General features: G+C 37.0%; 1 protein-coding gene across 4 annotated transcripts in view; it reads left to right on the top strand.

Moving 5' to 3' along the window:
- Nucleotides 1-27,675, top strand: part of NTNG1 (netrin G1) — a 340,603-nt gene that overhangs the window by 178,229 nt on the left and 134,699 nt on the right. For all 4 annotated transcript variants that reach the window (XM_029226840.1, XM_029226839.1, XM_029226837.1 and 1 more), the window contains exon 3: nucleotides 429-1,069. In XM_029226840.1, the coding sequence (XP_029082673.1) occupies nucleotides 429-1,069 (641 nt within the window). The remainder of the gene's footprint in view (nucleotides 1-428; nucleotides 1,070-27,675) is intronic.

The following is a 27,675-nucleotide window of genomic DNA, read 5'->3' as shown; positions in this document are numbered from 1 at the left end:
TACTTGAAAAATGACTTCTTAAAAAATTGTGCTCTTGAGGAATGTCCTTGAGGCATGGAGGAATTTCCTTGCTTTTCTATAACATCTTTCTAAAAGGATGCGGAGGTATTGAGCTGTTAGACAGTTGCTCAGTGTCTTTGTGCTTCTGAGATCACATTATGGGTCTAACACATATGGGATAAATAAACTGTTTTCATTTCTTAAAGACCATGGGAGGAAATAAGACAAGAAAATTACCATATTGCCTCTTTTTTTTTTAAGCTATTAAAGAGGAGAATCCAGTTAAGGCAAATAAAAATGATTACTGCAAACAGGTTGTTGTTGGTTTTTTTTCTTTTTCTCCTAGCCTCCCACTCAGCAACAGCAATATGGCAAGACTTGTGTCAAACCAGTGTTTTGATGCACCCTCTTTTGTTCTTCTTCCATAGGGCAACCCCTACATGTGCAATAATGAGTGTGATGCAAGTACCCCGGAGCTGGCACATCCACCTGAGCTGATGTTTGATTTTGAAGGAAGACATCCCTCTACATTTTGGCAGTCTGCTACTTGGAAAGAGTATCCCAAGCCTCTCCAGGTTAACATCACTCTGTCTTGGAGCAAAACTATTGAGCTCACAGACAACATAGTTATTACCTTTGAATCGGGGCGTCCAGACCAAATGATCCTGGAGAAATCTCTTGATTATGGACGAACATGGCAGCCCTATCAGTATTATGCCACAGACTGCTTGGATGCTTTTCACATGGATCCTAAATCCGTGAAGGATTTATCACAGCATACGGTCTTAGAAATCATTTGCACCGAAGAGTATTCCACAGGGTATATGACCAACAGCAAAATAATCCACTTTGAAATCAAAGATAGGTTCGCGTTTTTTGCCGGACCTTGGCTACGCAATATGGCTTCCCTCTACGGACAACTGGATACAACCAAGAAACTCAGAGATTTCTTTACTGTCACAGACCTGAGGATAAGGCTTTTGAGACCTGCCGTTGGGGAAATATTTGTAGACGAGCTACACTTGGCACGCTACTTCTACGCCATCTCAGACATAAAGGTTCATGGAAGGTAAGAAAACAACTGTCTGACTTGAATGAGAATGGGTGTGTCCAAAGAAAAGGCCAGTTTGCTGCTCCTGCAGCTGTAGAGTGACATTTGTCCCTTTCTACTGTACCATTTTCTCAGGAACGCCAGCCTAGAGGTAGGTTCTGAGGCGTTTGAGACCCTTCTAACTCAGCAGTAATTGGTGATCCCAGAGTTGCTATCACTTAACCTGAACCTGGCAGGTTTTCTTAGAATTTAAACCAGAGGCCAAAAAAAAGCATCTTACTTGAGAACAAGGAACTCCCTAGGTCAGGGGGTGGTTTAAGTCTTTAAGGTAACGAAGCCAGGGGAACAAAGCCAGCTGCTCTGTAAAAGGGACTGAAAAACAAAAAATACAAGAGAGAGTTTCAGCATGGTTCAACTCTCTGTTTCTGTTTTGTTATATCGTACCGAAAAAGTTCCAGAAATGAAAGTTATGTCTCTTTACATTTATTAAATCAGAACCGACAGCATTTAGGAAATACACTGCATTTATTAATGAGGGGCAAGCTCTACTTTTCAGGTTCTTGGATGTTATTATCTTAAAAGGATATACTATCGTTTAAAATATGAACCTGACTCAGGCTACCTTCATTTTGTCAGTCAATTACAGATGCACCAGAGTTCAAATGCATTAATGCTCCCAGTCAGGCATATCTTTGTTTTGATAATATACCAGAGACACAATTGAGCAAGTTTCCAAGGATTTTGAAGACATTTAAATGAAAAACTTGAATAATGAGAACGAGGACCACCAACACAGAGATTCTCAACCAGATTTTTAAGTGTGGTTGCTACCAGAATAGCCATCTGACAGGAGTGGAGTATAGAGCACATTGAGAAAACAAAAAAAAAAAAGGAAATGTGAAGCAAAGCAATAATCATTCTAAAAATGCCAAGAGAGCTTTAAATCAAAATATATGAGGATAAGAATATAAACAGTACATACATCATGTAGGTTTAGTTAATCGTAAAAGCTAAACAAATAAGTCCAGATTCATTGATTACTGGCTTCCAGTAATCCCTTAGGGCAGCTTAGTCCTCAGAGACTGGAGAAGTGTTGAGACTCCCTGGGCTTTCAGAGGGTTGTCTCAAACCACCTTTAATAATGGTGCTGGTACACTTGTGCACTAGAAGGAAGAAGTGGCCACTGCTGTTAAGTGAGAGCCAGAGTGGGCACCACAGAATGGGGTGGTGGGCATGACCTCGGTAAGGTGGAGAAGGTTTCAGAATTTTACCTTATGGAATCTGACTTATGGAGAATAGCAGGAACTGATGGCCACCTACTCTCAGCTTTGCTCTGGCTTCATGTTTCTCATGGAGGAGTCAAGAATCTTTAGCTATGGAGCCTCTTTTAAAACTTTTAACCAAGGTTTGGTGAAGTTTGATGAAAATATCTTTAGAGCAAAATCATATTTCTGAGAGAAATATGCACTGGTTCAATATTGAGCTTGTGTGTTCTAGAGTTCATATACGACCAGGGCATGACATGAGAGCAGTGTGGAGCTATGATGTTAAATATGAGTTTGTGATTTATAATAAAATGCAGCTATTGTACTCAAGAATATTTTAGCAAAAGATCAGCTTCCAGTATCTTATTCTTGGGAACATACAATATATAAAAACAGTTGATGTTGATATTATTAACAATAGCATACCACAACAAAGTAACAAGCATTCTGTTTATCTACAAGAATAAATGTCAAAATTAATAAGTTGAGATGTGAATTTGAATCCTAGCGTGATCTATATTGTTAGGTAGAATCAACTAGGTCAGCTTACTTACAGTTTGAGAAATCCTTAAACTAAGCCAAAATCCTTATAGCCCAACTTCCCCTAAAACTCTCATTTTTCACTTATAAAAAAGGCAGTCTTGTGATGTTTTTTGGCTGGAAAATAAACATTGTTTGGGCTTATTTCTGTTATTAGATATTCATTTTTGTTTCCTCTGATTACTTAAGAGAGTGTAAAATACACTTTAAAGCTAAAAGCATTTTGGTGCATTCTCTATTGGAGTCGGACATACTGTCACTTAAAGGTGCCATGTTAGAAATGTAGAATCCCACCAGATTTATCATTTTTCTTTTATCCTTCATCCTAGTAGTATCCTTCAACTGTATTTCAATGGTTCTGAGGAGATTGGAGGAGCCCTCCTCCCTTCTCTGGGACTCACCTCCACTGTCTTTTCCTGTTCACCAGTCAACTGAAAGCTGGTGAGGAAGCAGCTGGGCAAAAGAGAAAGGTCCAATAGAGGTGAACCCCTTCCATAAGGTTCCACTCTGTCACCTCCAAACTCTGTCCAAATTCCTCAGGGCAAAACTGATGCTGGCATGTACTGTGCTAGGTACCAGATGGCTGGGGTATTTTTAGTCTTAAGGGAGGGACTAAAGAAGAAAGGCCTGATGGCTCGGGCATATCTCCAGCTTCTAAGTTATATAAGGAAGATGGAGCCACTAAGGGAACTGTTGAGCTATTGCCTGGTTCACAGCCCTTTCAGCAAAGAAGCTGATATACACTTGAAAATTTCAGTTGGGTTAAAATCCTGAGTCGTCTTTTTCCTACATAGTAAATAATCTATAGGAGGATTCAACATTAATTGATGATCTCTCTAAAAGAAGGTACTAAAATTTCTTTTCAAGCATATCATACATATAAACTTTCCAAAATATAACTGTCTTTGCTTCCCTCAACCCATGCCCTCTGCCATCCTTGATGTGATTGCAATGTTTAACTTACTTTTACATGTCTGTGTCTGATCATTATAATGATATTTTTCTACCTGTCACTACACCACCACTCCCGCCATGATGTGAGAATTGGCGTGAGTTATTTGGGGAAAGTGGCTAAATTTCCATAGAATAGTGGACACATAATACTACAAGTTTTTTTCACCTTGAAATATTAAGCTACGAAACAAAAACAATTGACTGTGAATTCCAATTTTCTACTTCCTGTGCACGTGTATATGGCCTTTATGTTTTATACTGACTTGCATTATTTGGTGTAAAACTAATGTTTTGATTGTTATTAAACTAATGTAGCATTTATGTTCTTTTTAGCATGTGACACATCTGATACCAATTTTATTGTTGACAACTATAATCACGTCATAAAAATTTTATGCCTCTTTTGCTACATACATATTTTGCTTCCGTTTACTCACTCTTATTGTGTATTTATTAAGATAATGGAGGAAAAAGAGGACATAAGGCCGTTGACAATCTCAGCAACTCCATGTTACTTACATTGTTCAATAAACCTAATAATCTTCATGGACTAATTCTGACTTAAGGATGTCCTGCTTCAGTAACTCAGGGTGATTTTCTCTAGTGAATAATAGATGAGTGCAGTGTGCCAGTACCTTAATTAAAGAGTGGCTCTCTTAGTCTTGATCTCATTTTAATTTACAGGGTAATACTACAATAATATTACTAATGGAAGTTACATTAAAGGGCATCAAGTAGCATTAACTGTATTAAATTATGGTACTTGTGTTAATTAACTGCTGAAGCAAGATGGTTCTAATGGCCAAAAAGGTCATCTAATGCATAAATAAAATCTACCCAGACAAGGGGTGAGAGGAGAAATGAAGAGTAGATGTTTGTTCTGAATATCCTTTTATACAGACAGGGAGTTAAATGCACAGGGCTGTTAAATATAGATAATGTCCAAAATATTTTCTTAGTCACGCAATTGGAAGTTTTGACTTTTAAGTGTTTTGTTTCTGTTTAAACTTTCCAGATTCAAATTAATTGAAAAGTAAACATTATATTTGTCAGATACATAGATTTTATAGAATATAAAGTCAACATTATCGTTTCTTTGAGGTGAAGGGCTTCAAGGAAGCAATGCAATTTATCGTAATAATTGTTAAGTCTGAAAGACCAATGAACATTGGATAATATGCTCATTTATTTGTAAGATATACAGTCAGCAGTGTATCAAGGTACTGGTTTCAGACATAAGATAACAGAAATTTTTTTCAACCTCAAAAGATTTAGGACAGAATTGTAAAAACTTTTCTCAGTGATAGAAAACTCTAATGCACATCTCTATTACTTGCCTTGTTACACAATATTCCTAAACATAATTATCAATAATTTTTTCCCAGTAGTGTTTACTCATTTCTTGATCCATGCAGGGCCTACCCAAGCTCCCTATAGGCGGTTGGCTGTCAGTTACTATTTATAGAATTGACTTCGCCCTGATGCCTCCATTTATCTTTAAGAAAAGAGCCAGGGAGCACTAGCACAGAAGCTCCACTTCCACACACTTTTGGGTGCTTTCTTTGCTTCACTGCTGCCCCAGCTCAGAAGCACAGCCTCCCTGCCTAATCCCAGGACCTGGGAAGGTCCAGGGACAGAAATATTCTCTTTGGGTATCAGAAGTGAGAAAGGTCCCCTATACTCTCACCCTCAGAAGGAATCAGATATATTTATTTAAATGTCGCCGCCTTGGTATTTGCTCTAATTGGGACAAAGTGAGGTTGAAATTCACTTTCTTGAAGCAAGGCTTTCAAATGGTTAGTGCACAGACTTGTGATATTAGGTAAACAGGAACACCGGTGGAAGTTTAAAAGTAAAAAAACAGTTGGGCATTTTTCAAACTTTCTCAAATAATTTGGAAAACACATGTAATATGGAAGTGCTTTGCCAATTATAAAAGACTTACATTTATCCTGTAATTTCTCTTAGTCTTTTTCCTAGCTGCAATTTGGATAAATCCACCAAAATATTTACCCTTTGTCTCTCCTGTGAGAGGCGTCCTGCAAGGTGCTTTTGACACATTTTTGGCCTGTCATTTTTCCGTTCTTCCCAATTAGTCCTAAATACTGAGGTTGGGCTTTACTACTGCTTTTGTAACACCTTGCTTCTTTCTGTTACCCAAAAAGACTACCTCTGACCTGGGACAGGTGGTGGGCTAGACAGTGGCTATATGGAGATGCAGGAGGCATAGTCAGTGCCTTCAAGGAACTGATATCCAGAAGGGACCGAGACATGTAAACAAAAATGATGACAGCTTGGGTTAAATGCTTTTACTGTGTGAGTGTGTAAAGCGCCCTGGAAACAGAGCAGGAGATACTAACTTAATCTGGGAAGCCTCGCAGAAGCTTTGATGAGGATGACATTTGCATGGTATCTGGAATATGTGCCTTAGAATGCCAAGCAGCCAGTGCAGAATGGATATTCTAGGTTACAAATTATGCTTTAAAACAGCACAGCATGTTGAGGAACTCCAAATAGTGAGGAATTGGTGGAGTGGACAAATCCTGAGAGATGCTCTTCCATCTTCTCCCTATGGATGTTTAGTATCTCCAAGAAGCCTTTAAGGATTCCTGCATCTTGGCCTCTGAGTTCCCAATGTCATAGGAAATCTAAGGTTATATGGGTTCTCATATAGCAATTAAATGTAGGTGGGAAACATTCTAAGGCAGTGGTGTTAAGAGGATAGTCCAGTGTGGCTGTATTAGCAAGGAAATACAGAGAGAGACAAGGAGAGCAGTACAATTGCTTAATTGTGGAGCAACCGTAACTCCAAGTCCTGTTGCTTAAGTGGAGAGCCTGTAAAAGCTCTCCAAATTCCACAAAAGCAATCAGAGCATAAGGGTTTAATATTTGCTTACAAAGTCAATAGGACTTGGCAACCAATCAGATTTCAAAGAAGGAAAGAGTTTAGTAGGGATCCAAGTGGGGAGTCCAGTAAAGGATTTGAAAATACTGCTCTGGTGTTCCAGAGAAAGATTTGCATTAGAAATGTAGGTTTGAAAATTATCACCTTACATGTGATGGTTGAAGTTTAGGGAATGGAAGACATTGATATGATAGGGTGTTTTCCCTTATAATTTTAAATGACTATGGTCATTTATAGAACATTTACAGACCTCTGTGGAATACTGTCATTTAAGAGGTAATTTTTGAAGCAAATTAAGAAAAACTCTGAGAAACAGAAGGAAATCAGAAGAGAGGAGAATGTGGTGATTCTAATAGCCCCTATTAATGTTTAAGTGGTAATCCTTTACATTTGTACAGCACTCAGGTTACAAGATTCTTGTTATACACCTTCTTTCCTTTAGTCCATACAAGTAACTTGTGAGGCAGGTGCTGTTTAACCCCATTTTACAGATGAGAAACTGAAGACCAGAGAAGTTCCATGACTTTTTTTTTTTAACATCCTACACATAATAAAGTGACAAAATCAGGTTGCTGATTACAAACTTCATGTTTTCTCTTTATTATGCTCTTGTAGCCACACTATCCTGAAGTGAGCTCAGTACATATAGCAGACTCAGAATATTCCCAAAAGACCCACTTAAATGGCAATAATGAACCAATAAGTCTTGTGGCTCAACCCTTCTTGGAATATTCTGGAAGGCACTTCTCCATGACTTTTGGCCCAGTACAGGTATCCCCATTTTGCTTTTACAAAAGACCTACATTAGTACCTGTTTTCGCTAACCAAAAGGAGTCTAAAGAGGATTTTCACCTTTATTTTAAAAGGAGAAAAGCAAAAATAGTGTTCAGCGATTGTTCTGCCCCAAGCCCCGTTAGAGGCAGCGTGCACCCTGAGCAGCCTGGTGAGAGCGGCACCGCCAGGCTCCTTGCCTGGGAACTACACTCAGCATCTCAGCATCAAGGCTCCATAGTTTGGAACTGTGTCTGTGAGCTTCTGTGCTCTTATCTCAACTTATTCTGTGCATCTGTTACCAAGATGTGTCCTAGGGTAATTGCTTCTTCGCTTTACACCATTTCAGCTTACGAAAGGTTTCATAGGAACTCCCTACTTTCAGATAGCGGAGGAAACCTGCATTTCATTATACCAGATTGCAGTGTGTTTATCTGAACTCTAACTTCTTACTTCATTTTTAGCAACTTTATAATGTGTGATTGGGCTAATTTGTCATATTGTGTTAGGTTTTAACAAAATTAAGATAGTTGCTCATTTTCTGAGGGGGAAAATAAATAGATGAACTTAATTTTTTCCCATATTTTTCCATAGACCTTTAATACCTGCAACTACTTCCACTTAACGGGCATCATCAAACACTAAAACGAGCCACAAACATTAATGGATAAATTTGGAAATGGCCAACTACCTTAGTTTATTTTAAGAAAGTTTATCCTTCAGTTGAGAGCAATCAAATTTTCCTTTTAACTTCCATATATTAGTCCACATTCTTCCTTCTGGAACTATAGTGAATGTGTGCTACCTCTTTCATATAATAAAATTTCATAAATTTGCAGTCAAGGATTCTATCCCTCCAAGTCTTTTTTTTTTTTCCAAGTTAAATTTAACCATGCTATCAACCAAAAATTTTAATTCCTTCTTCTTTTTGACGGAAAATGAAATTCAATAAATAAGAGCATTCAGATGAAAAGCTTAGTAACCATAATTAAAAATAAAAAACAGGGCTTCCCTGGTGGCACAGTGGTTGAGAGTCCGCCTGCTGATGCAGGGGACGTGGGTTCGTGCCCCGGTCCAGGAAGATACCACATGCCGCGGAGCAGCTGGGCCCGTGAGCCATGGCCACTGAGCCTGCGCGTCCGGAGCCTGTGCTCCGCAACCGGAGAAGCCCGCATACCTCAAAATAAATAAATAAAAATAAATAAAAATAAAAAACAACATAGAGTATTGCTACTTAACTCCAGTGAAAATGCTTAAAATAAATATTTATGGTATGAACCCATGTTAAGAGGACAACAGAGTGCCATTCTGATTTGGGGCATATTTTTTAAATCCTTGAGGATTTCTTGAATTACAAAGAGAATATATGCATAAGCAGCTCATTTTCCTCTGAGGTTTATACCATTATAAGGAGAGAATGTATCTAATAATTTCTTCAGTTAAATTATGAACTTCCTTAGTGTGCAGAAAAGCAACCCAGTTTAGGAGCTTGTCTCTTTATCCTTAACTCCCCAGTGCCAGAGATTTTTTTTAAACTAATGGGTCAGTAAAGGAAAGATGTCTCCTTTTAAGAAACATAAGGATATTTAGGCAAAATACCACATAATAAAAAAGTGAGATAATTTTCTCCCTCACTTAATTTATCATTTTTAGAGGAAGTTATGTTATGGATACATCCGTATGCCCAAACAATGGGAAATAGGGATACACTCAGCTTTTCCATCCACCTTCAGGACCCATGTTTTTTATTCTAATTCAGTGGTTGTCATCTTTGGAAGGTCTTCTTGTTTTATTGTCACTAGGTTCAAAGGTATTTCCTGACACAGTAGGAGTTCATGGCCATTGGTCAATATTGAATGTAAGAGTTTTTGTGGATCTATGTGATCAGCGGTTCAGTAGAGACACTCTTTCCATTCATTCTCCAAATACAAGAACAAAAGTGTTAAGGTCCTAGCTTTTATCATAGTAATTTGATTGTGTGGATAGATATATTGATTTCATAACAATATAAATATATACTCCAATTCATTAAGCCACATTTAGAATAAAAAATGTTAGTGTAACCAGAATTAACTGCACTGCATATAAATTCATGTTTGCTATTTCTGCCTCCTTTTTATAGGTAAGAAAACTGTATCTAAACAAGATCAACAATCAGTGGCAAAGAGGAGATAGAATTTTTTTGCTTTTCTATTTTTATAAAAATTTTTTTTTACAATTTTAAACGTTACTTTCCATTTACAGTTATTAAAAAATATTGGTATATTCCCCATGTTGTACAATACATCCTTGAGCCTATCTTACATCCAATAGTTTATACCTCCCCCTCCCCCACCCCTATATTGCCCTTACCCCCCACTGGTAACCACTAGTTTGTTCTCTATATCTGTGAGTCTGCTTCCTCTTTGTTTTATTCACTAGATTGTTGTATATTTTAGATTCCACATATAAGTGATATCATACACTATTTGTCTTTCTCTGTCTGACTTCACTTCGCCTAATGCTCTCCAAATCCATCCATGTTGCTGCAAATGGCAAAATTTCATTCTTTTTTATGCCCTAGTAGTATTCAATTGTATGTATATACCACACCTTCTTTATCCATTCATCTGTGGATGGACACTTAGGTTGCTTTCATATCTTGGCAATTGTAAATAATGCTGCTATGAACACTGGATTACATGTATCTTTTCAAATTAGTGTTTTGGGGTTTTTTTAGATATTTACTTAGGAGTGGGATTGCTGGGTCATAAGGTAGTTCTAGTTTTAGTTTTTTGAGAAACCTCAATATTGTTTTCCACAGTGACTGCACCAAGTTACACTCCCACCAGCAGTATACAAGAGTTCTCTTTTCCCCACATCCTTGCCAACATTTGTTATTTGTGTTCTTTTTAATGATAGCCATTCTGACAGGTATGAGGTGATACCTCATTGTGGTCTTGATTTACATTCCCCTGATGATTAGCAATGCTGAACACCTTTTCATGTGCCTGTTGGCCATCTACCTTTCCTCTTTGGAAAAATGTCTATTCAGTTCTGTTTGTTTTTTTGATGTTGAGTTGTATAAGCAGTTTATATATGTCAGATATTAATTCCTATTGGTCATATCATTTGCAGATGTTTTCTCCTATTCAGTAGTTTGTCTTTTCATTTTGTCAATGGTTTTCTTTGCTGTGCAAAAGCCTTTAAGTTTAATTAGGTCCTATTTGTTGTTATTGTTGTTTCTCCTATTTTCTTTACTTTAGGAGAAGGATCCAAAAAGATATTGCTGTGATTTATGTCAAAGAGTGTTCTGCCTATGTTTTCCTCTAGGAGTTTTATAGTATCCAGTCTTACATTTAGGTCTTTAATCCATTTGTGTTTATTTTTGTATATAGTGTTAGAGAATGCCTAGAGACAAATGAAAACAAAAACACAGTGATCCAAAACCTATGGGATGCAGCAAAAGCAGTTCTAAGAGGGGAGTTTATAGCAATACAAGCTTACTTCAGGAGACAAGATATCAAATAAAGAACCTAACCTTACACCTAAAGGAACTAGAGAAAGAAGAACAAACAAAACCTAAAGTTAGTAGAAGGAAAGAAATCATAAAGATCAAAGAAGAAATAAGTGAAATAGAGACTGAAAGAAAACAATAGAAAAGATCAATGTAACTAAAAGCTGGTTCTTTGAAAAGATAAACAAAATTGATAAACCTTTAGACAGACTCATTGAGAGAAAAAAAAAAGGGAGAGGGCCCAAATCAATAAAATCATAAATGAAAAAGGAGAAGTTACAACTGACACCATAAAAATACAAAGGATCATAAGAGACTACTATGAACAACTATAGGCCAAAAAATGGACAACCTAAAAGAAGTGGACAAATTCTTGGAAAGGTACAATCTCCCAAGACTGAGCCAGGAAAAAATAGAAAATATGAACAAATCCATTACCAGTAATGTAATTGAATCAGTAATTTAAAAATTCCCAACAAACAGAAGTCCAGGACCAGATGGCTTCATAGGTGAATTCTACCAAACTCTTTAGAGAAGAGTTAACACCTAACCTTTTGAGACTATTCCAAAAAATTGCACAAGAAGGAACACTTCTGAACTCATTCTTTGAGGCCACCATCACCCTGATACCAAAATCAGACAAAGATACTACAAAAAAAGAAAATTATAGGCCAATATCACAGATGAGCATAGATGCAAAAATCCTCAACAAAATACTAGCAAGCCAAACCCAACAATACATTAAGGATCATACACCATGATCAAGTGGGATTTATTCCAGGCAGGGATGCAAGGATTTTTCAATATCCATAAATCAATCAATCAGTGTGATATACTATATTAACAAATTGAAGAATAAAAACTATATGATCTTCTCAATAGAAAAAGCTGTTACTAAAATTCAACATCCATTTGTGATAAATACCTCCAGAAAGTGGGCATAGAGGGAACCTACCTCAATGTAATAAAGGCCATATATGATAAACCCACAGCTAACATCATACTCAATGGTGAAAAGCTGAAAACATTTCCTCTATGATCTGGAACGAGGCAAGGATGCCCACTCTCACCACTTTTATTCAACATAGTTTTGGAAGTCCTAGCCACAGCAATAAGAGAAGAAAAAGAAGTGAAAGGAATCCAAATTGGAAAGGAAGAAGTAAAATTGTCACTGTTTGCAGATGACATGATACTATACGTAGAAAATCCTAAAAATGCCACCAGAAAACCACTAGAACTCATCAATGAATTTTGTAAAGTTGAAGGATACAAAATTAATATACAGAAATCTGTTGCATTTCTATACACTAAAAATGAAATATCAGAAACAGAAATTAAAGAAACAGTCCCATTTACCATTGCATCAAAAATTATAAAATACCTAGGAATAAACCTACCTAAGGAGGCAAAAGACCTGTACTCCAAAAACTATAAGATGCTGATGAAAGAAATTGAAGACAACACAGACAGATGGAAAAATATACCGTGTTCTTGGATTGGAAGAATCAGTATTGTTAAAGTGACCATACTACCCAAGGCAATCTACAGATTCAATGCAATCCCTATCAAAATACCAATGGCATTTTTCACAGAAAAATTTGAAATTACTTATGTTTCGGCAAATTAGTTCATTTCTGAACCTCCACTTGAAAAAAAATTGGAAGAATGAATAGCCTAGATTTAAAATGTGTGATGTAAGTGTCTCACAAATATCATTGGTCCAAAGATCCCAATCCAGAATATTATGTAATTGGGATAACTACTGTGTCAGCTCTTTCTTGATTTGTGACTGGTGCCTAAGACAACTGATAATGTGCTAGGAATGTATTGATAGGACACAGGACAAAACATTAGGATCTCAAAATCATTTTTTGTCTTATTTTAGAAGGAAACATTGGCTAGGAGTCAAGAGGTTCTAGCTCTAGCTGTGCTAATAACTCTGTGAGCTCAGAGCAAATCTCAACCAGTGTAAGCAGAATCTCCTCATCTTCAAAATGAGAGTGTTATACTTGATTTGTGTTTCTCAGAATTACTCTTCAAATAATGGCTGTAATGGTCAAAGACTTTGGAAATGTTGTTTGCAATATTTCCTTCTAGGAGAATCACAATATATATTAGCATATTAAAGGCCCTGAGATGTCCTACAGTAAAGGAATGTTTCCATTTTATTTAACCAGATCCTCCCAAACACTTAGTCAAAAAAAACCCTATATTAGCACCCCAAAGAATTAGTGTTAATGGAACTCAGGTAGGGTAACAAGGTCTCTTCAGTCTCCAGCATCGTTGGCCTCTTCATATGATATAAGGAAATAAATGAAAACATAGTGTGTGTGTGTTTGAACTATTTGCAGTGCTAAGAACAGCAAAGGTATTTGATATTTCACAGCAAGGTCTAATTTTAGCTATCATCCTTCGATATCATTGCTATGTTAAGAGAAAAAATGAGACTATCTTAGTGAAAGGCTAGCTTTGATGGGGAGTACCTTTGTTTTTTACTGTTGCTCTTATTTTTTGAACATTGGAGAGTACTGTGTATCTTTAAGAATAATAGGAAATTCACTATTCTATTGGAATAGATAGGGATATTTTTGTTTTGTTTTTAAGCTAGAGAAATTTGTGATGGAAGAGTCAGCAAAGATGTAAAAAAATGAAATGCCAAGTGGTACAATCTGGTGCATTTTAGAGATAAATAGAGATGCTGGAGGATTTCTCTTCCTCTCAGATGTAGCTCCTCAAACTCTAAGTACAGCAATAAACTAAAATCATGTGTATAAAGGAAAATAAGATTAACTAATACTTAATGTATTATTTTTACTTTCTTTCCTTTGCTCTGGAAGATATTCTTGAAACCACAGGCTGATTTTAGTTAAATATGGGTCTCCTTCCTTCTACTCCTGAGGAGTGTTAATGAATAACAACTGAAAGCCCAGTAAAACTAAAATAGTATACGGCTAAGGGTTATCATCTTGTCTAGGAATTGTGTGGCTGCCCTGGCTGCTTTTACTCATTTGATCCTGCTAGAATATCAGGGAAGCAAAGCTGTTACAACATATTGGTAGCATACATGTGTACTTATAGATCCTCCAGTGCTACTTAGGTCAGGGGTAGGGTGGACCAAGAGATGATGGGATGGGGGAGTCTAAGAGGTCAGCAGTTTGGCAGGTTGGGAGGAGACAGCCTCATGAACTCCTGTACTGGAATTAAATATACAGTGTGTATGCCAAACAGAGAGTCATAGCACTGCAAAATCATTTGTTTTAAAACTGAAAAAAGAAACCATGAAAATAATGTAACTCCCTCTTTTTCAGATGTGAAACAAAATGGTTAAATGAATTAACCAAGGATGATATTGTTGAATAACCAAAATTTAGATCCAGATAGAACTTGTGTTTTACTCACTGATCTGCCCTCAGTGCCTATAACTGGGCATGGCACATAGTAAGCATTCAGTAAATACTTAGTGAGGGAATGAGTGAATGGGTGTGGAATACCCTTTTGAGCATCAAGCAAACCAACCATTCTAAGGATCTGTACTCTTCCCATTAAGCATCCTGTGGCCATCTTTGTGTATTCCTTACATAAAACTGCAAGGGAATTGGGGCTAAGCACAATATTTTTGGTAATGCTACTTTATCCAAAATACTAAAATTGCAAAGCTTCAATCTTCAACCAATTGTCCAAAGTAAGAGAATAAAACTTATCTACCTCAGATATCAGAGTAATGTATGTATTCAGGATAATATCATCCTACATATTTTCTTCTATTATTTGTCTGATTGGTGTTTTTAAGAGCAGAAAAACTCTTGGTTCCTTTCCTGGTTGAGGACAAGTCTGTGAAAAAAATTGGACTCTTCTGCCCAATAAATATTTAGTAAGATGACCATATGTCCCAAAGTTGCCTTCAATTGATATTTGTCGCCTGGGTTCAATAACCAAGGAGTTTAAAAATGTATAAAAACCATCATACAATTTGTAAATGAAGCCTTTAAATATTGTTAAGGTCAGGGTTGAGATTGCAGAGAATTTGAGCTGAGAAGGCATGGAAACAGGCTGTGACCTTTTGTGAACATACGTCTTTATTAAAATAATTCAAGTTCATTACACACTCTTAAGTAGCAAAATAAGATTAAAATTATTAATAGTAAAAGGCTAATTATGAGAACAAAGGAGAGAGAATGAAAGAACATAATGTATGGCAAGCCCACAGTGGTGGAATTGTGGGTAATATTTATTTGTGTCTTTCTATATTTTTCACATTTCATTCATTGAACATGTCATCAGAATAAAATCAGTTTTAAAAATAATGTTAAAATTCAGCAAATTTGCAGGATACAACATCAACACACAGAAAGAAGTTGTGTTTTTATACACTAACAATGAACAATTCTAAAAGGAAATTAAAAAAAAAATCTCATTTACAATACTATCAAAAGAATAAAATACTTAGGAGCAAACGTAACCAAGAAGGCAAAGGACTTGTACACTAAAAACTACAAAACATTGTTGAAAGAAATTGAAGACATGTATAAATGAAAAGCAGTCTCATGTTCATGGCTTGAAAGCTGTTAAGATGTCAATACTACTTTAAGTCAATACTACTTAAAGCAATCTGTACAGTCCATGCAATCTCTGTCAAAATCTCAATGACAGTTTTTATAGAAACAGAAAAATCCATCCTAAAAATTCATGTGGAATCCCAAGAGACCCCAAATAACCAAAGCAGTCTTGAAAAAGAATAAAGTTGGAAGTCTTACACTTTTTGATTTCAGAACTTACTACAAAGCTACAATAATCAAAGCAGTGTAGTACTGGCATAAAGATAGACATATAGAGCAATAGAATAGAACAAAGAGTACAAAAATAAACCTCACATATATAATCAAATGATTTTTGACAAGGGTTCCAATCCCATTCAAAGGGGAAAGGACAGTCTTTTCAACAACTGGTATTGAGAGAGCTAGATCTTCCTGAATTGGGGATAGAAACTTACCCAGGCAAGCACCTAAGAGGCCAAGGTAGGGAGGTTCTCCTCTCTGATGATGCCTCACTTCCCCAATTCAGGATTTCCAGGTAGTTCTAAGCACCTCCCAAAACTACACCAAGGGCTCTCCTTTTGATAATGGCCAAGCATTTCACATCATGCTAACTCTCCTTAAAATAATGACTACAAACTCCAGACTAAATGTAAAAGCAATTATTTGAAGGCCCTAGAGAGTAACAAGAGACAGGCTGATATTGGAGGGGAGTCAATGCTTGGAAGAAAGGAGAGGTATTGGGTGAGTTTCCCTTTATTCTGCTTTTCCCCAAGGGCAGGCCTCAGTCTATGCAATGCATGATGGGGAAAAGGAGGTGCAGTTAAAACTCAGATGGAAAATCTTCTTATCTTATCGACTTGAACAACAAGTGGACAGGATGAGGCAACCACAGCAATTAAAATGTCAAGAGAGAAATATGAAAAGGAGAGAGTCAGAGAGGGGGGAAACCTAAATACTATGCATAAACTCTACCTAAATCTCTGGCTGATCCCAGAATCATTAATGTGTGGGGCAGTCTCCAAGCAACCTAGCAAAAGCTAAAAGAACTGAACTTTCAGCTGCTATTGCAGAGGAGACAGCATATGCAGTTTGAATTTAGCCACTTTCACTGCATGCGAAAACAAATGAACAAAATCAATACTCTTCAGAAGAACATAACAGAATCCAAATTATTGGATTATTGGTGTCTACAAATTATTATTCATGGTATCCAGATAAAATAGCAAATTACTCAATATGTAAAGAAAACAAACAAAAAAGATGACCTACATTGTAGAGTAAAGACAACTGAGACCAAACTCAACATGACTAAGATGTTGGACTTAGTACACAAAGATTTTTAAAGCAGCTCTTATAACAATGCTGAAGGATATAAGAACTGTGATTTTAATAAGTGATGATATGAAATATCTGCAGGGAAATAGAAACTATTAAAAAATCAAATGGAAATTCTAGTACTTAAATGGTATAACTTTTAAAATAAAATTTCACTGGTTTACTTAAGAGTACTTTGGGGCTGCCAGAATAAAAAGTCAGTGAGCTTGATGATAGATCTGTAGAAATTATCAAATATGAAGAACAGGGAGGAAGAAGGCAGAAAAAAAAATGATCCAAGCCTCATGGGCTTTTAGGACAATAGCTAAAGGTTTAATATATGTGTAATACGAGTCCCAGAAGGAGAGAAGAGGGGGAATGGAGCAGCAAAAATATCTGAGGAAGTAATTCCTGAAATTTACCCAAAGACATCAGTTGCAGCGAACCCCAAGCGAGATGAATATTAAGAAAACAGCTCCCTAAGCATATCATATACAAACCACTGAAATCCAGTGATAAAAAGAAGGTCTTGAAAGCAGCAAGAGAAAAAAAAAAGATACATTACGTATAAGTAAACAGCAATTCAAACAACCATTGAAATCCTCATCAGAAATAGAAGATAGTGAAACATCTTTAGAGTGATGAACAACAAAAAAAATACTGTCCATTTAGAATCTATATCCAGTGAAAATATCTCTTACAATGAAGGCTTATTAAAATCATGTTCAGATAAAAGAAAACTAGGAATTCATCACCATCACACTTGCACTAGAAGAAATGCTAAAAGAAACTTATCAGGCTAAAAGGAAACGATATCAGATGAAAACTTAGAACTTTAGGGAACAATGAAGAACAATGGAAATGGAAAATATATGGATAAATCTAAAAGATTAGCTTTCCTCTTTCTTTCTTTAAAATGCATATTACTGTTTAAAGCAAAAATTGTTGACAGTTTATTATCATACATATATAGAAATAATGCATGTAATAACTACTGCATAAAGCATGAGAGGAAGAGATACATGGACCTATATACTTGCAAGTTCTCACATTTAGCATGAAGTAGTACAATGTTAGCTCTAAGTAGATGGTGAAAAATTAAGGCTATATAGTATAATCCCTAGAGGAATCATAAATAATAGTGATTCAATGAGGTATATCTTAAAAGCCAGTAGAAAAATTAAATATGGAAATCTTAAGAAATATTTAATCAAACCAAAACTATACCACCCAAGAACAGAGGAAGGAGTAAGCACAGTTATCTGGGGAGCCTGTCTGCCTAGACATCCACTTAGGGTGATTTGGGGTACCTGATATTTTTTAAAAGTAGAAAACAAAAATACAGAGACTTACATTTTTCTTCCCACCTCCACTCTCCCACCCCCAACACACTGACTTGCGCTCCCTCAGCTCTGCATCTCCTGGTGAGGTCCAGCTTAGCCCTCCAGTCCCCCTCCTGTAACTCCTATATGCTTAATCTGTTACCAAACTTTTAAAAATCTTAGGGGGAAAAAAGTGCTTTCATATTTATGGTGTATGGGACCCTCTAAAGTCAGAGTACAAAGCAATAACCCATCTTGTGGTGGCGCACGGCAGCAGTAGTGGAGAGGAGGTATCCACAATGACAAAATATTTCATCCTAGGGAGCCAGAAAGGTGATGGTGCCATTAGTAATATTTTAGAAATGGAGAGGGATACCTATTTGAGATGACAGCTCATACTTTAACTTAACTTAAAAGTGTTAATGGCCTATGGTTAATTGGAATTATGAGACTGGTTTTTACCAGAGAGGAGAGACTTAGATATAAGTATTTGTTAGTGAATGTATGAGTAAATTGGCCTATTGATAATCTACAAATAAATTAGTAAATTGCTATTTTACACTCTTTAAATTTTCATCCAAGTACAAATGTTTCCTTAGAAATAAGCAGATGGCAATCATTATTATCTTTATTATTACTGATTGCAGCCCTGGTATTTCCTAGTGGCACGAGAATACCTAGAAAGTATTCTTACCCCATATATAACCCTGACTGTATTTAGACCATTAATATAGGTATCATAGGACAATGATGTGACTCTTCAATGAGTTTTCCAACCATGGAAAATAAACCAATAATATAAGCATAGAGAATAAGATTTTGGATGAACACTATATTATAAAAATATCTTGAGAATGTTTTATTTCCTTTGGAAAAATTTTTTTAAGAATAAAAATAAAATAAATGGTGTCTTTCAGGAGATCTTAAGGACTCAAGAGTAAGTCTTTAACATCATGTTGTATTTTTCTGCACTCCTACCCAAGATGATCAGATCAGTTGAGAAATCTCATCCACATTCACTTCAGAAGAAATTTTTCATTGCCCAACCTCATGGCTGACTACAGATCAGAGAAAACCTAAGGGTGGAGTACGTGCCCTTCTTCGTTCAAAGGCTGATCTCCAGATCACTAGAACCACTCAGATGCTCTTTGGTTCCGACAGCTCTGCCACTTCTCTAGCCATTGTGAATTTGGGAAGTGAGCAGATCACAATCTAAAATGCAGTCTTTTCTGTGTTCTAGAGTGACCCATTTAGAGGAAGAGATAAAGCATGCTGAAAATGAAAAGTATGTAGTGTTAATATCAAAGGAGACCATGGCAACCACCTTCTTAACCTCCGCAGCACAAAGAATGTAAAATGTACCAAAATCCCGTAATGTATAACAGAAATTTATATGAAAAATAGGCCAGGCAATGTCAGAAATACACTATAATCAAAAAAAAAGAAAGAAGTCCATTTTGGAAATAGCAGTAACCATTTGATTAAACTTGTTAATGCAATGAAGACGTTTTGCACTTTTAAGAATAATTTATGTTTGCGGCTTAAGAAAGAAAAGAATAATCAGTTATGTTTAGATAAACAGAAATGAAGTTACAAGCTTTCTGAGAACATGATAATTGATAAGAATAAAAAGGAGTAAAACATCATTTAACTGGGAATCAAATCAGGTGGATCCTAATCCAAGAACTGTAGTATGGGAAATAATAATACCTACCTTACCTCCCTTTCAAGAATTTTGAAAAATGAAAAATACAATACAAATAAATGTAAGCACTTAAATGTTTAGTGCTTACTAGTTCCTAGCAGTGTGCCAGTTGCTGGAGATACAAAGAAGCCAAGGTCCCTATCTTTAAGTTGCTACCATCTGGATGGGTTGATAGCCACTTCACAAGGAAAATTATATAGCAGTGTGGTCTGTGCAGTGATACCGATGCACATAAGGTTGCTATGGCAACAGCAGGAAGGAGGAGGAGGAAGACCTTTGGGAAGGGGGAAGCTTTCTGGAGGACTTCTGATAGTCTCTTCGTCATCAAGGTTATTTCTAAACAAGTACCTCCAGATGTTAGGTCAAACCATATGGAATTGTTATTATTAATCAGTTAAGGACGGTTGAATATTATGTAATGATTGAAAATATCTAGTGCCCTATCTTAGTATCAGTACACACTTAGACATGTTTTCCTTCTCCTTTCCCTAATATATCTAGATAATTCAGTCACAGTAGACTTGGTTCCAGACACACAGAAATATTAAGTAAAATGTGGATTTGTAAGACTGCATGTTGTTTAATCAGACTGAATGACAGGCTCAATTCTTAATACAAAGTTAATCCTGTTTTCATTAAATATAAATGTTATTTATGGAAAACAAGGGTCCTGCAGAAGCAAGAGGATATCTCTCAGGGTTACACATTTTGTACTTGCTTAGCATTGATGAGTTTAAACCAATAGACTTCTTTGCAATTTGATTATTTGCTCCTTTCCTTGATATTGATTGTTCTATTAGATTTTGCTACTAACAAAAGCACGTGTAAAAATTCCAGTATTATTTTCCTACCAAAATAAGATGCCAGAGGAAATTACTACCACAGTTGAGTTTTTGACACAAACTAAGATAAAATATTAAGTTGAGGCATATGCTTGTTAACTCTGGTTTACATGGAGAGGTAGCAGAGGGTGACTAGAAGCAAGACACACCTGGGTTCAAATTGCAGCTCCTTCACTTGCTACTAGATAGATTTCAGAAAATTGCATAACTTAAGTATCTCAGAGTCTCAGTCCCCCTCATATAAAGTGAAACAACACTATCCACATTAATGAGCTATTTTAAAGATTATTAATGTTTGTAAAGTGGTACATGTTAAATAAGTGGTGGTTATTATCATAGGCCTAGGAATGGTAGTGAAAATTAAATATTATGACTTCAAAAGCAGCTTTGTTTTGTTTTCAATTATTTTTTATTAGTCTCACTACAACATATTGGCCCTATCAACATTAGCCATTAAGATTTTTCTTCTTTTACTAACTCTTTCTAGCTCCCTGTATTTTTGGACTATATTTCCTATATTGCTGAGTTTGTATTTATACTAATATATAATTCATACTTTAGTGTACCTTCATTAATGCACATATGTTTTCTGTCTTGTTTCCTTTCCCTTTAAAGACTTCAGCAGGTTAAATTATTGTTACCATATTTCTAGAGTTCTCTGTTGGTAGAAATCCCCATGAAAATTAAAACCAGGAATTGCAAAAAGAGCAGAGCAAGTTCAGATTTTCTAGGGTTGGCCCCTTGAGTCCTGGGTAAATGCAGCTGTATTATACCCCATTTCCTCTGGGTCACAGATGTGTATTTATCCTCACCAATGATGGATGGCCTACTTTGACATTTTGCATGGATGACTCTTGAGAAAGAAGACTATAGTTATAAAAGATTCATTGGTTCATCCTACAGTCCTAACATTGTCACCTCGACACACAGTGAAAGTATTATAATGTACACTGACCCTGCTGATCAGCAAAAAGGAAAAGAAAATGTCTCAGGATCACCTAAGACAGAAAAAGAGTATGGCAGTTCTTTTCCACAGGATGCAATAACTAATGCAATTTTTAGTTTTGTTTTTCCTTTGCTTCAGGGAAACTGCTTTTGAAAGGCAGCAAAACCCCTGTGTGCTGGGAAGGTTCAAGGATCACCAACTTAAGAAGCATATCCAGTTCAGAGGCAAATCCATGGGTCATGAGGGAATTGGAGTAGAGGTTTAGCAGGTGAAGGAAAATGTTATGTGAGCTCAGAAGAATGGACAATTAAGTGAAGAAGATATGATACAAAAGGAATTATATATTATATAAATGACATTCAAAACACAATTAAAATGAGTGACTCTGTAAATCATCTTTTTTGATTTGTAGTCGTATTTCACCTCTATTGTATATTGAGTATGTTCTATTAGGCAAAGTGGACTTCTTAAAAATAAGTATTTTGCTGGATTTGGGAGTAACTTACAAACATTCTAACATTTAAAAATAAAATGTGGCTGACCTATCATTACCCAGGGAAACTCTGACATACAAATGATAAATTTTTTTTTTAAATGCATGACCGAAGCATTAATAGAACCATAATTACCATACCATACAATTACCATAATTGTAAGATGAATGTCAAAGTTCAGACTTAAATGCTTTATACAAATAAAACAGTAAACTATAAAAATGTAAAACATAGATGCAGGCTCTGTACATTGAGGTACGTGTCTTTACACTCAGCTAATTAGTCGCTGCTGAATGTTTTTGCTTTGCTCAATGGCATGTGGTACATAAATCATTGCAATATGTTCAATGCAAATGGTTGTTAATAGAGGAACCATCTGGTCCGTGCTGAAGAGTTTGTTAAAAAGAATGTGGTGAAGCTACTTTGGATAATGTTGAAAAACTCAAATACCAAATTTCTAAAATGAGCTGCCTGTGTTAACCCCAACATTACTAATACTCTCCTGGCCTTTTGAATTCTACAAATTCATCCTAAACCACAGTCTGTGCTGTTTTCATGCAACCCCAATGGATACTTCTAAAGGCAGAATATCCTACAGAGTCTTCACACTGCATGGGGACCTGCAGTGTCCTAAAATTGTGTTCAGGGATTTAGAACAACCAATAAATAATCAGACGATCCTCTCTAGAACATCTTTGCTAACATGAATAAGACAGACTCTTCATCCCTGTCCCTCCTGGAGGCTATTCCTTTATAGCTGTAGATCACTGGCAAGCTGCAGGCTCATGATGAATTGCCGTGGGTATCGTCAGTGTTTGCAACCTCCCTCCTGTAATCCACAGTACTGTATTTCTCCAAAAGATCATCAGTGCAAAGGGGAGCCATGATTTCTCTCCCAACATACTTTATTAGATGCTGTCACATAGCTTCCTAATAATGTCTGCCAGACTCACTGGTGACAGTGTAAAACATGGGAAAATTAGTAACAGGACAGGAATCAGAGCCCTCAGGTTTCCAATGTCATGTTCCACTTTCTGGCAAAAAGGGAATGCTGCTTAATCCTACCCCTTCTAATCAGTCCCTGGTCAAGGTTGCTATCATATTTAGGAGCCAGCTGCCATGATGATCTATTACATTAATATCCATTGGAGCTGTGCTCAAACGGTGTCATACTCAAAATAGAACTTTGGCCATGAAGGAACAAGCTTAGAAATTAACTGTGTGGATGAAAATCTTTAAGCATACAACTTCACTAAAGCCAGATGCAAGGTTTGATTATTGGCCTACTGCTAACTTGGCTTTCTCAACCCTACTTTTTTTTTCTTTCCTTCACCCTACCCCTTTCTCTTTTGGCTGTTACGCTGTCTGATTTAAGACTGTGCTTTTGGGGCTTCACCTGCGGGAGAAGAGGCTGCAGGAGAGCTCATTAGCCCAGCAGACGCTCTGTCCCTGGATGAATTATACAGTGAAAAGCTTGTTTCTGAGAGCCACCAAAAAGAACCAGGGCTTTGTGGAGGTGGGCAGCCCTGCAGTGCAATACAAGCTTTTTATTTGTTAAAAAGGGATTTTGTACTAAAAAACATTTCCCTCTGTTTGTTCTCATGAAAAGAGGAGCCTCCTGAAGGCTGCATGCATTTGATGACTCCATTTCAAAATGAACACTTGTCAGTTTCCAAACCGGGCTGCTGTACTTGAAAGTCACACAAAACCATTCGGAGATGGAGAGACTGGCACGATAATCAGACAAGCAATACCTTAAAGGTAGAATGTGCTGGCTGTGAATTTGAGGACCTCAAATATTGCATTGAATTCTGACAATGATCCTGAGCCTTTACAAAGCCACGCTTTAGATTTGGAGACTAGAAACAAAAAACTTCTTAGGTTGTCTAATTATGTTAGTTTACTGAGCTGTAACACCACTTTGATTCCCAAAACACCACTTTAATTTAATTTAGATTTTTTTACTTCTTTCCCTCCAAAAGGAAAACTTCACCATAGAGGTGTATTTATTGTTTTTAACGCTTATGTTTGGAAACATCCACTAATTCACTCTCCCGCTTAATTACAGGGAACAGGAGGATTGATTCTTTAAACCTACAGATGATTTTTACCAAAGTTTTTATGGAAATATAAATGGAAAGTTTCTTTGATCCAAAATTATGGTCTGATTTTCTGGGGTTATTTTTTAGGAGAGGAAAGGGCACCAAGGGAAATATGAAGAGCCAACAAAAGCCAGCTGCAGAGACACGGCATTCATCAACCTTGAGTCTTTTGTATAGGGAAGTGCATTTGGGTCACTGCTGCTTTCCTTCTCGGCAGGAGCCTGTGGGGCCTCCCCAGTACACTCTGCTGATGTTCGGTGACACACACACCAGCAGGGAGAGAATTCAGACACATTCCATCTGTTGGTGTTTTAATTTTTTTCAAATCCACTTGATGAGGTGTTTGTCAGCAAACTTGTCACTCTGTTGTATTTTTGAGGCTTGAGCCCTCTTCTTGGGCCCAAAGTTATCTTAGAGATGCAAAGTAGAATATCATAACCTTCCCTTAGTACTTTTTGATGCTGGAAGTGTCCTCAATTCCAAAACACTTCTCTCACTTTTGTTCTGAAAACTCCTCTGGGTCATAAAGTTCAAGTGAAGCATGCATTTATTTATTCTCAATGATAAGGATAATTTTTTAAACCTTGCCTTCTCCTTTACAATGTGATATTCCGCATCAAAATAGCAGAAACGGTGGATTTGTGAATAAAATATCTAGTTTTCTTTGAAACAGATCAAAACAATATGTTTTATCTTACTGTAAGGAAAAGCAGTCTCATACCATTCAAATACTGATATCCGTTCCAAAATGTCACTTCTAATATTTTTGTCTTTCTAAGAAGGATAAGACTCAATAATTCGAAGAGAGAATAGGGACTGCATTGTATTGTAGATCTGATCATGAAAATATTTCCAAATGCTTGAGTTCGTCTCATTTATTTATCTGGAAATTAAAATCCAGTGTTCAAAAGCTGTGTGGAAGATCTGGGTAGTACCAGGTATTTTATCTCCACAATGTTTGATGCCAGAATTATTTATCAAAATAAAGGAAACTAACATTTTAAAACAGGTTATAAGCAGGAACTGCTTCTTGTTATATAATGTTCAGAATGATCAAGTCTTATTGTTCTTTGTGTGAACCCCAAAAGCCCAGAGGGTGCATTTCCCAGTGCTGTAGATGACGCTGGAGGGCAGCATGCTCAGCAGGTCACTGGACTGATGTGAGCTGCCATGGCATAGAGTCACAGATACAGCAGCAAGGGGAAGCCGTATTTACTCTGGCCTTCTTTGAAATGGCATTTTTCTGCGATGGGAATGTCAGATGGCATTTTATATTATTCATGATGGCAACCCCTCAGCCCAGAACTACTGTTCTAGAAAACCCACCCACAGACTGATTACTGTCCTCATCTCCAATAGTCAGAATGCAGCCTTTTAAGTACCTTAGAGATTCTTCCCCCACCCAATCCCCAAATGAAAAGTGTGCTGCCTGCCCTAGGTTTGTGCTATTCTTTCTTTCTCTTTTAAAAACTGCCTGAATTGAAAGCTTTTCATTCCTAGATCATGTATCTGACATGGTGAGCAATACCCTCTTCTCATTTCCAGATTGAGGGTACAGTCTCCTCAGAATTGAGAATGTTCATTAGTTCACCTGGCATAGATTGTGTAGTCTCCTCATCTGTTTTCTGAGAAGGGGTTTCACGTGATGCTCAAGCCCCAAGATATCAGAAAAAGCCCAGTTGTACCAACAAGCAACAAACAAAAAGGCACAGCAGAGACTGGATTTGGGCTGGGGTCCCCCTTGTCTTCCTGCCGCTGTGGCTGGTGTGTTGTGGTCTGACTTGCCCAGGCAATGTAATTTCCATAACTCTCAAAAAGAAGAAATGGGGCTTCCCTGGTGGCGCAGTGGTTGAGAGTCCGCCTGCCGATGCAGGGGACACGGGTTCGTGCCCCGGTCCGGGAAGATCCCACATGCCGCAGAGCGGCTGGGCCCGTGAGCCATGCATGGCCGCTGAGCCTGTGCGTCCGGAGCCTGTGCTCCGCAACGGGAGAGGCCACAGCAGTGAGAGGCCCGCGTACCGCAAAAAAAAAAAAAAGAAAAGAAAAAAAAAGGAAATGTATGAGACTAAGAAATACTGAACTACTTCCAACCTGAAGTGGCTGAAGGTTTTCTCCATCAGTAATACAGCTCTGGGAGAAGATTGCTCCCTGGACACGGGCTCTATGAGGAAACTGCATTTCTTTGGCTTCGAGTATGAATTTAGTATTGTTGGCTGGCCAGGGGCAAAAGGGGACTTAAGTCAGCCATTTTAGCACTCTTGGGCTTTGCAGGCTGGAGAAAAAGACCACTCATTTGAGAGCAACCCAGATGCCTGGTGAGAGTTTACCCTGAAAGTGTGTTCGAGACAACAGAACAGACACTACTTGTGGCCCCTTCCTTGATGACAGCTTGACTACATGGGCTGGGATGGCTGTTCTGGATGCAGAATGTATTTCTTTCAAGGTGCACTCACAAATCTGTTATATATTTAGATTTTTTGGCAAGTTAAAAAAAAAAATCTTCAGGGACGTCAAAACAAGTAAAAAATTTATATCCAAGATAAAATGTTCAGTGCCTGGTTTAAAAAGAAGCTTTGATCAGGCTTAAGGGACCAGAATAGCATTTGGAAGTTATTGCAAGGCAATCTTTATTTAACACATTCCTTCAAAATTGCTTAACTGTGTCTTCAGTCTTGACCCCGTAACAGCCAGGACTTTCTTATCTTGTATTTGCATTTGTAAAGAACCCACGTGTAGTAAGAATTCATAAAACAGTAATTCCATCTTACTCTCCCCCATCCCTGCCATCATCTCTTTCCTATCCTGGAAAAAAAAAGTTTCCTTTCATTATGGGTGTACTGACCCTGCACTGATCCTTCAAAAGATGACTGCTGGAACTTGACTCAGAGTCAAATTTGAAATTCTTTCCTTTTCTTTATTTGATTTTTTTAAAAAGATTTATTTATTTGTTTGTTTTTATTGAGGTATAATTGACATACAACCTTACATTAGTTTCAGGGGTGCAACACAGTGGTTTGGTATTTATATGTATTGCAAAATGATCACTACAATAAGTCAAGTAATTGTTCATCAGTATAATTATTTGCAGAATCTTTTTTTCTTGTGATGGGAGCTTTTAGTATCTACTCTCTTAACAACTTTCAAATATGCAATACAGTATTATTAACTATAGTGGTTAAGCTTTACATTACACCCCCATGACATTTATTTTATAACTGGAAGTTTCTACCTTTTGACTGCCTTCACCCATTTCACACATCCCCAACTCCCTGACTCTAGAAATCACCAGTCTGTTCTCTGTGTCTATCTGAGCTTGGTTTGGGGTTTTTTTTAGATTCCACACATAAGTGAGATCTTACGGTATTTATCTTTCTCTGATTTATTTCACTTGGGATAATGACCTCCGGGTCCATTCATGTTGTGGCAAATGGCA

The sequence above is a fragment of the Monodon monoceros genome, unplaced genomic scaffold (genome assembly GCF_005190385.1).
Source record: "Monodon monoceros isolate NGI ecotype Baffin Bay Population unplaced genomic scaffold, NGI_Narwhal_1 Super_Scaffold_18, whole genome shotgun sequence".
In the NCBI taxonomy this organism is placed as follows: domain Eukaryota; kingdom Metazoa; phylum Chordata; class Mammalia; order Artiodactyla; family Monodontidae; genus Monodon; species Monodon monoceros.
This window is presented reverse-complemented; position numbering and strand designations above follow the sequence as displayed.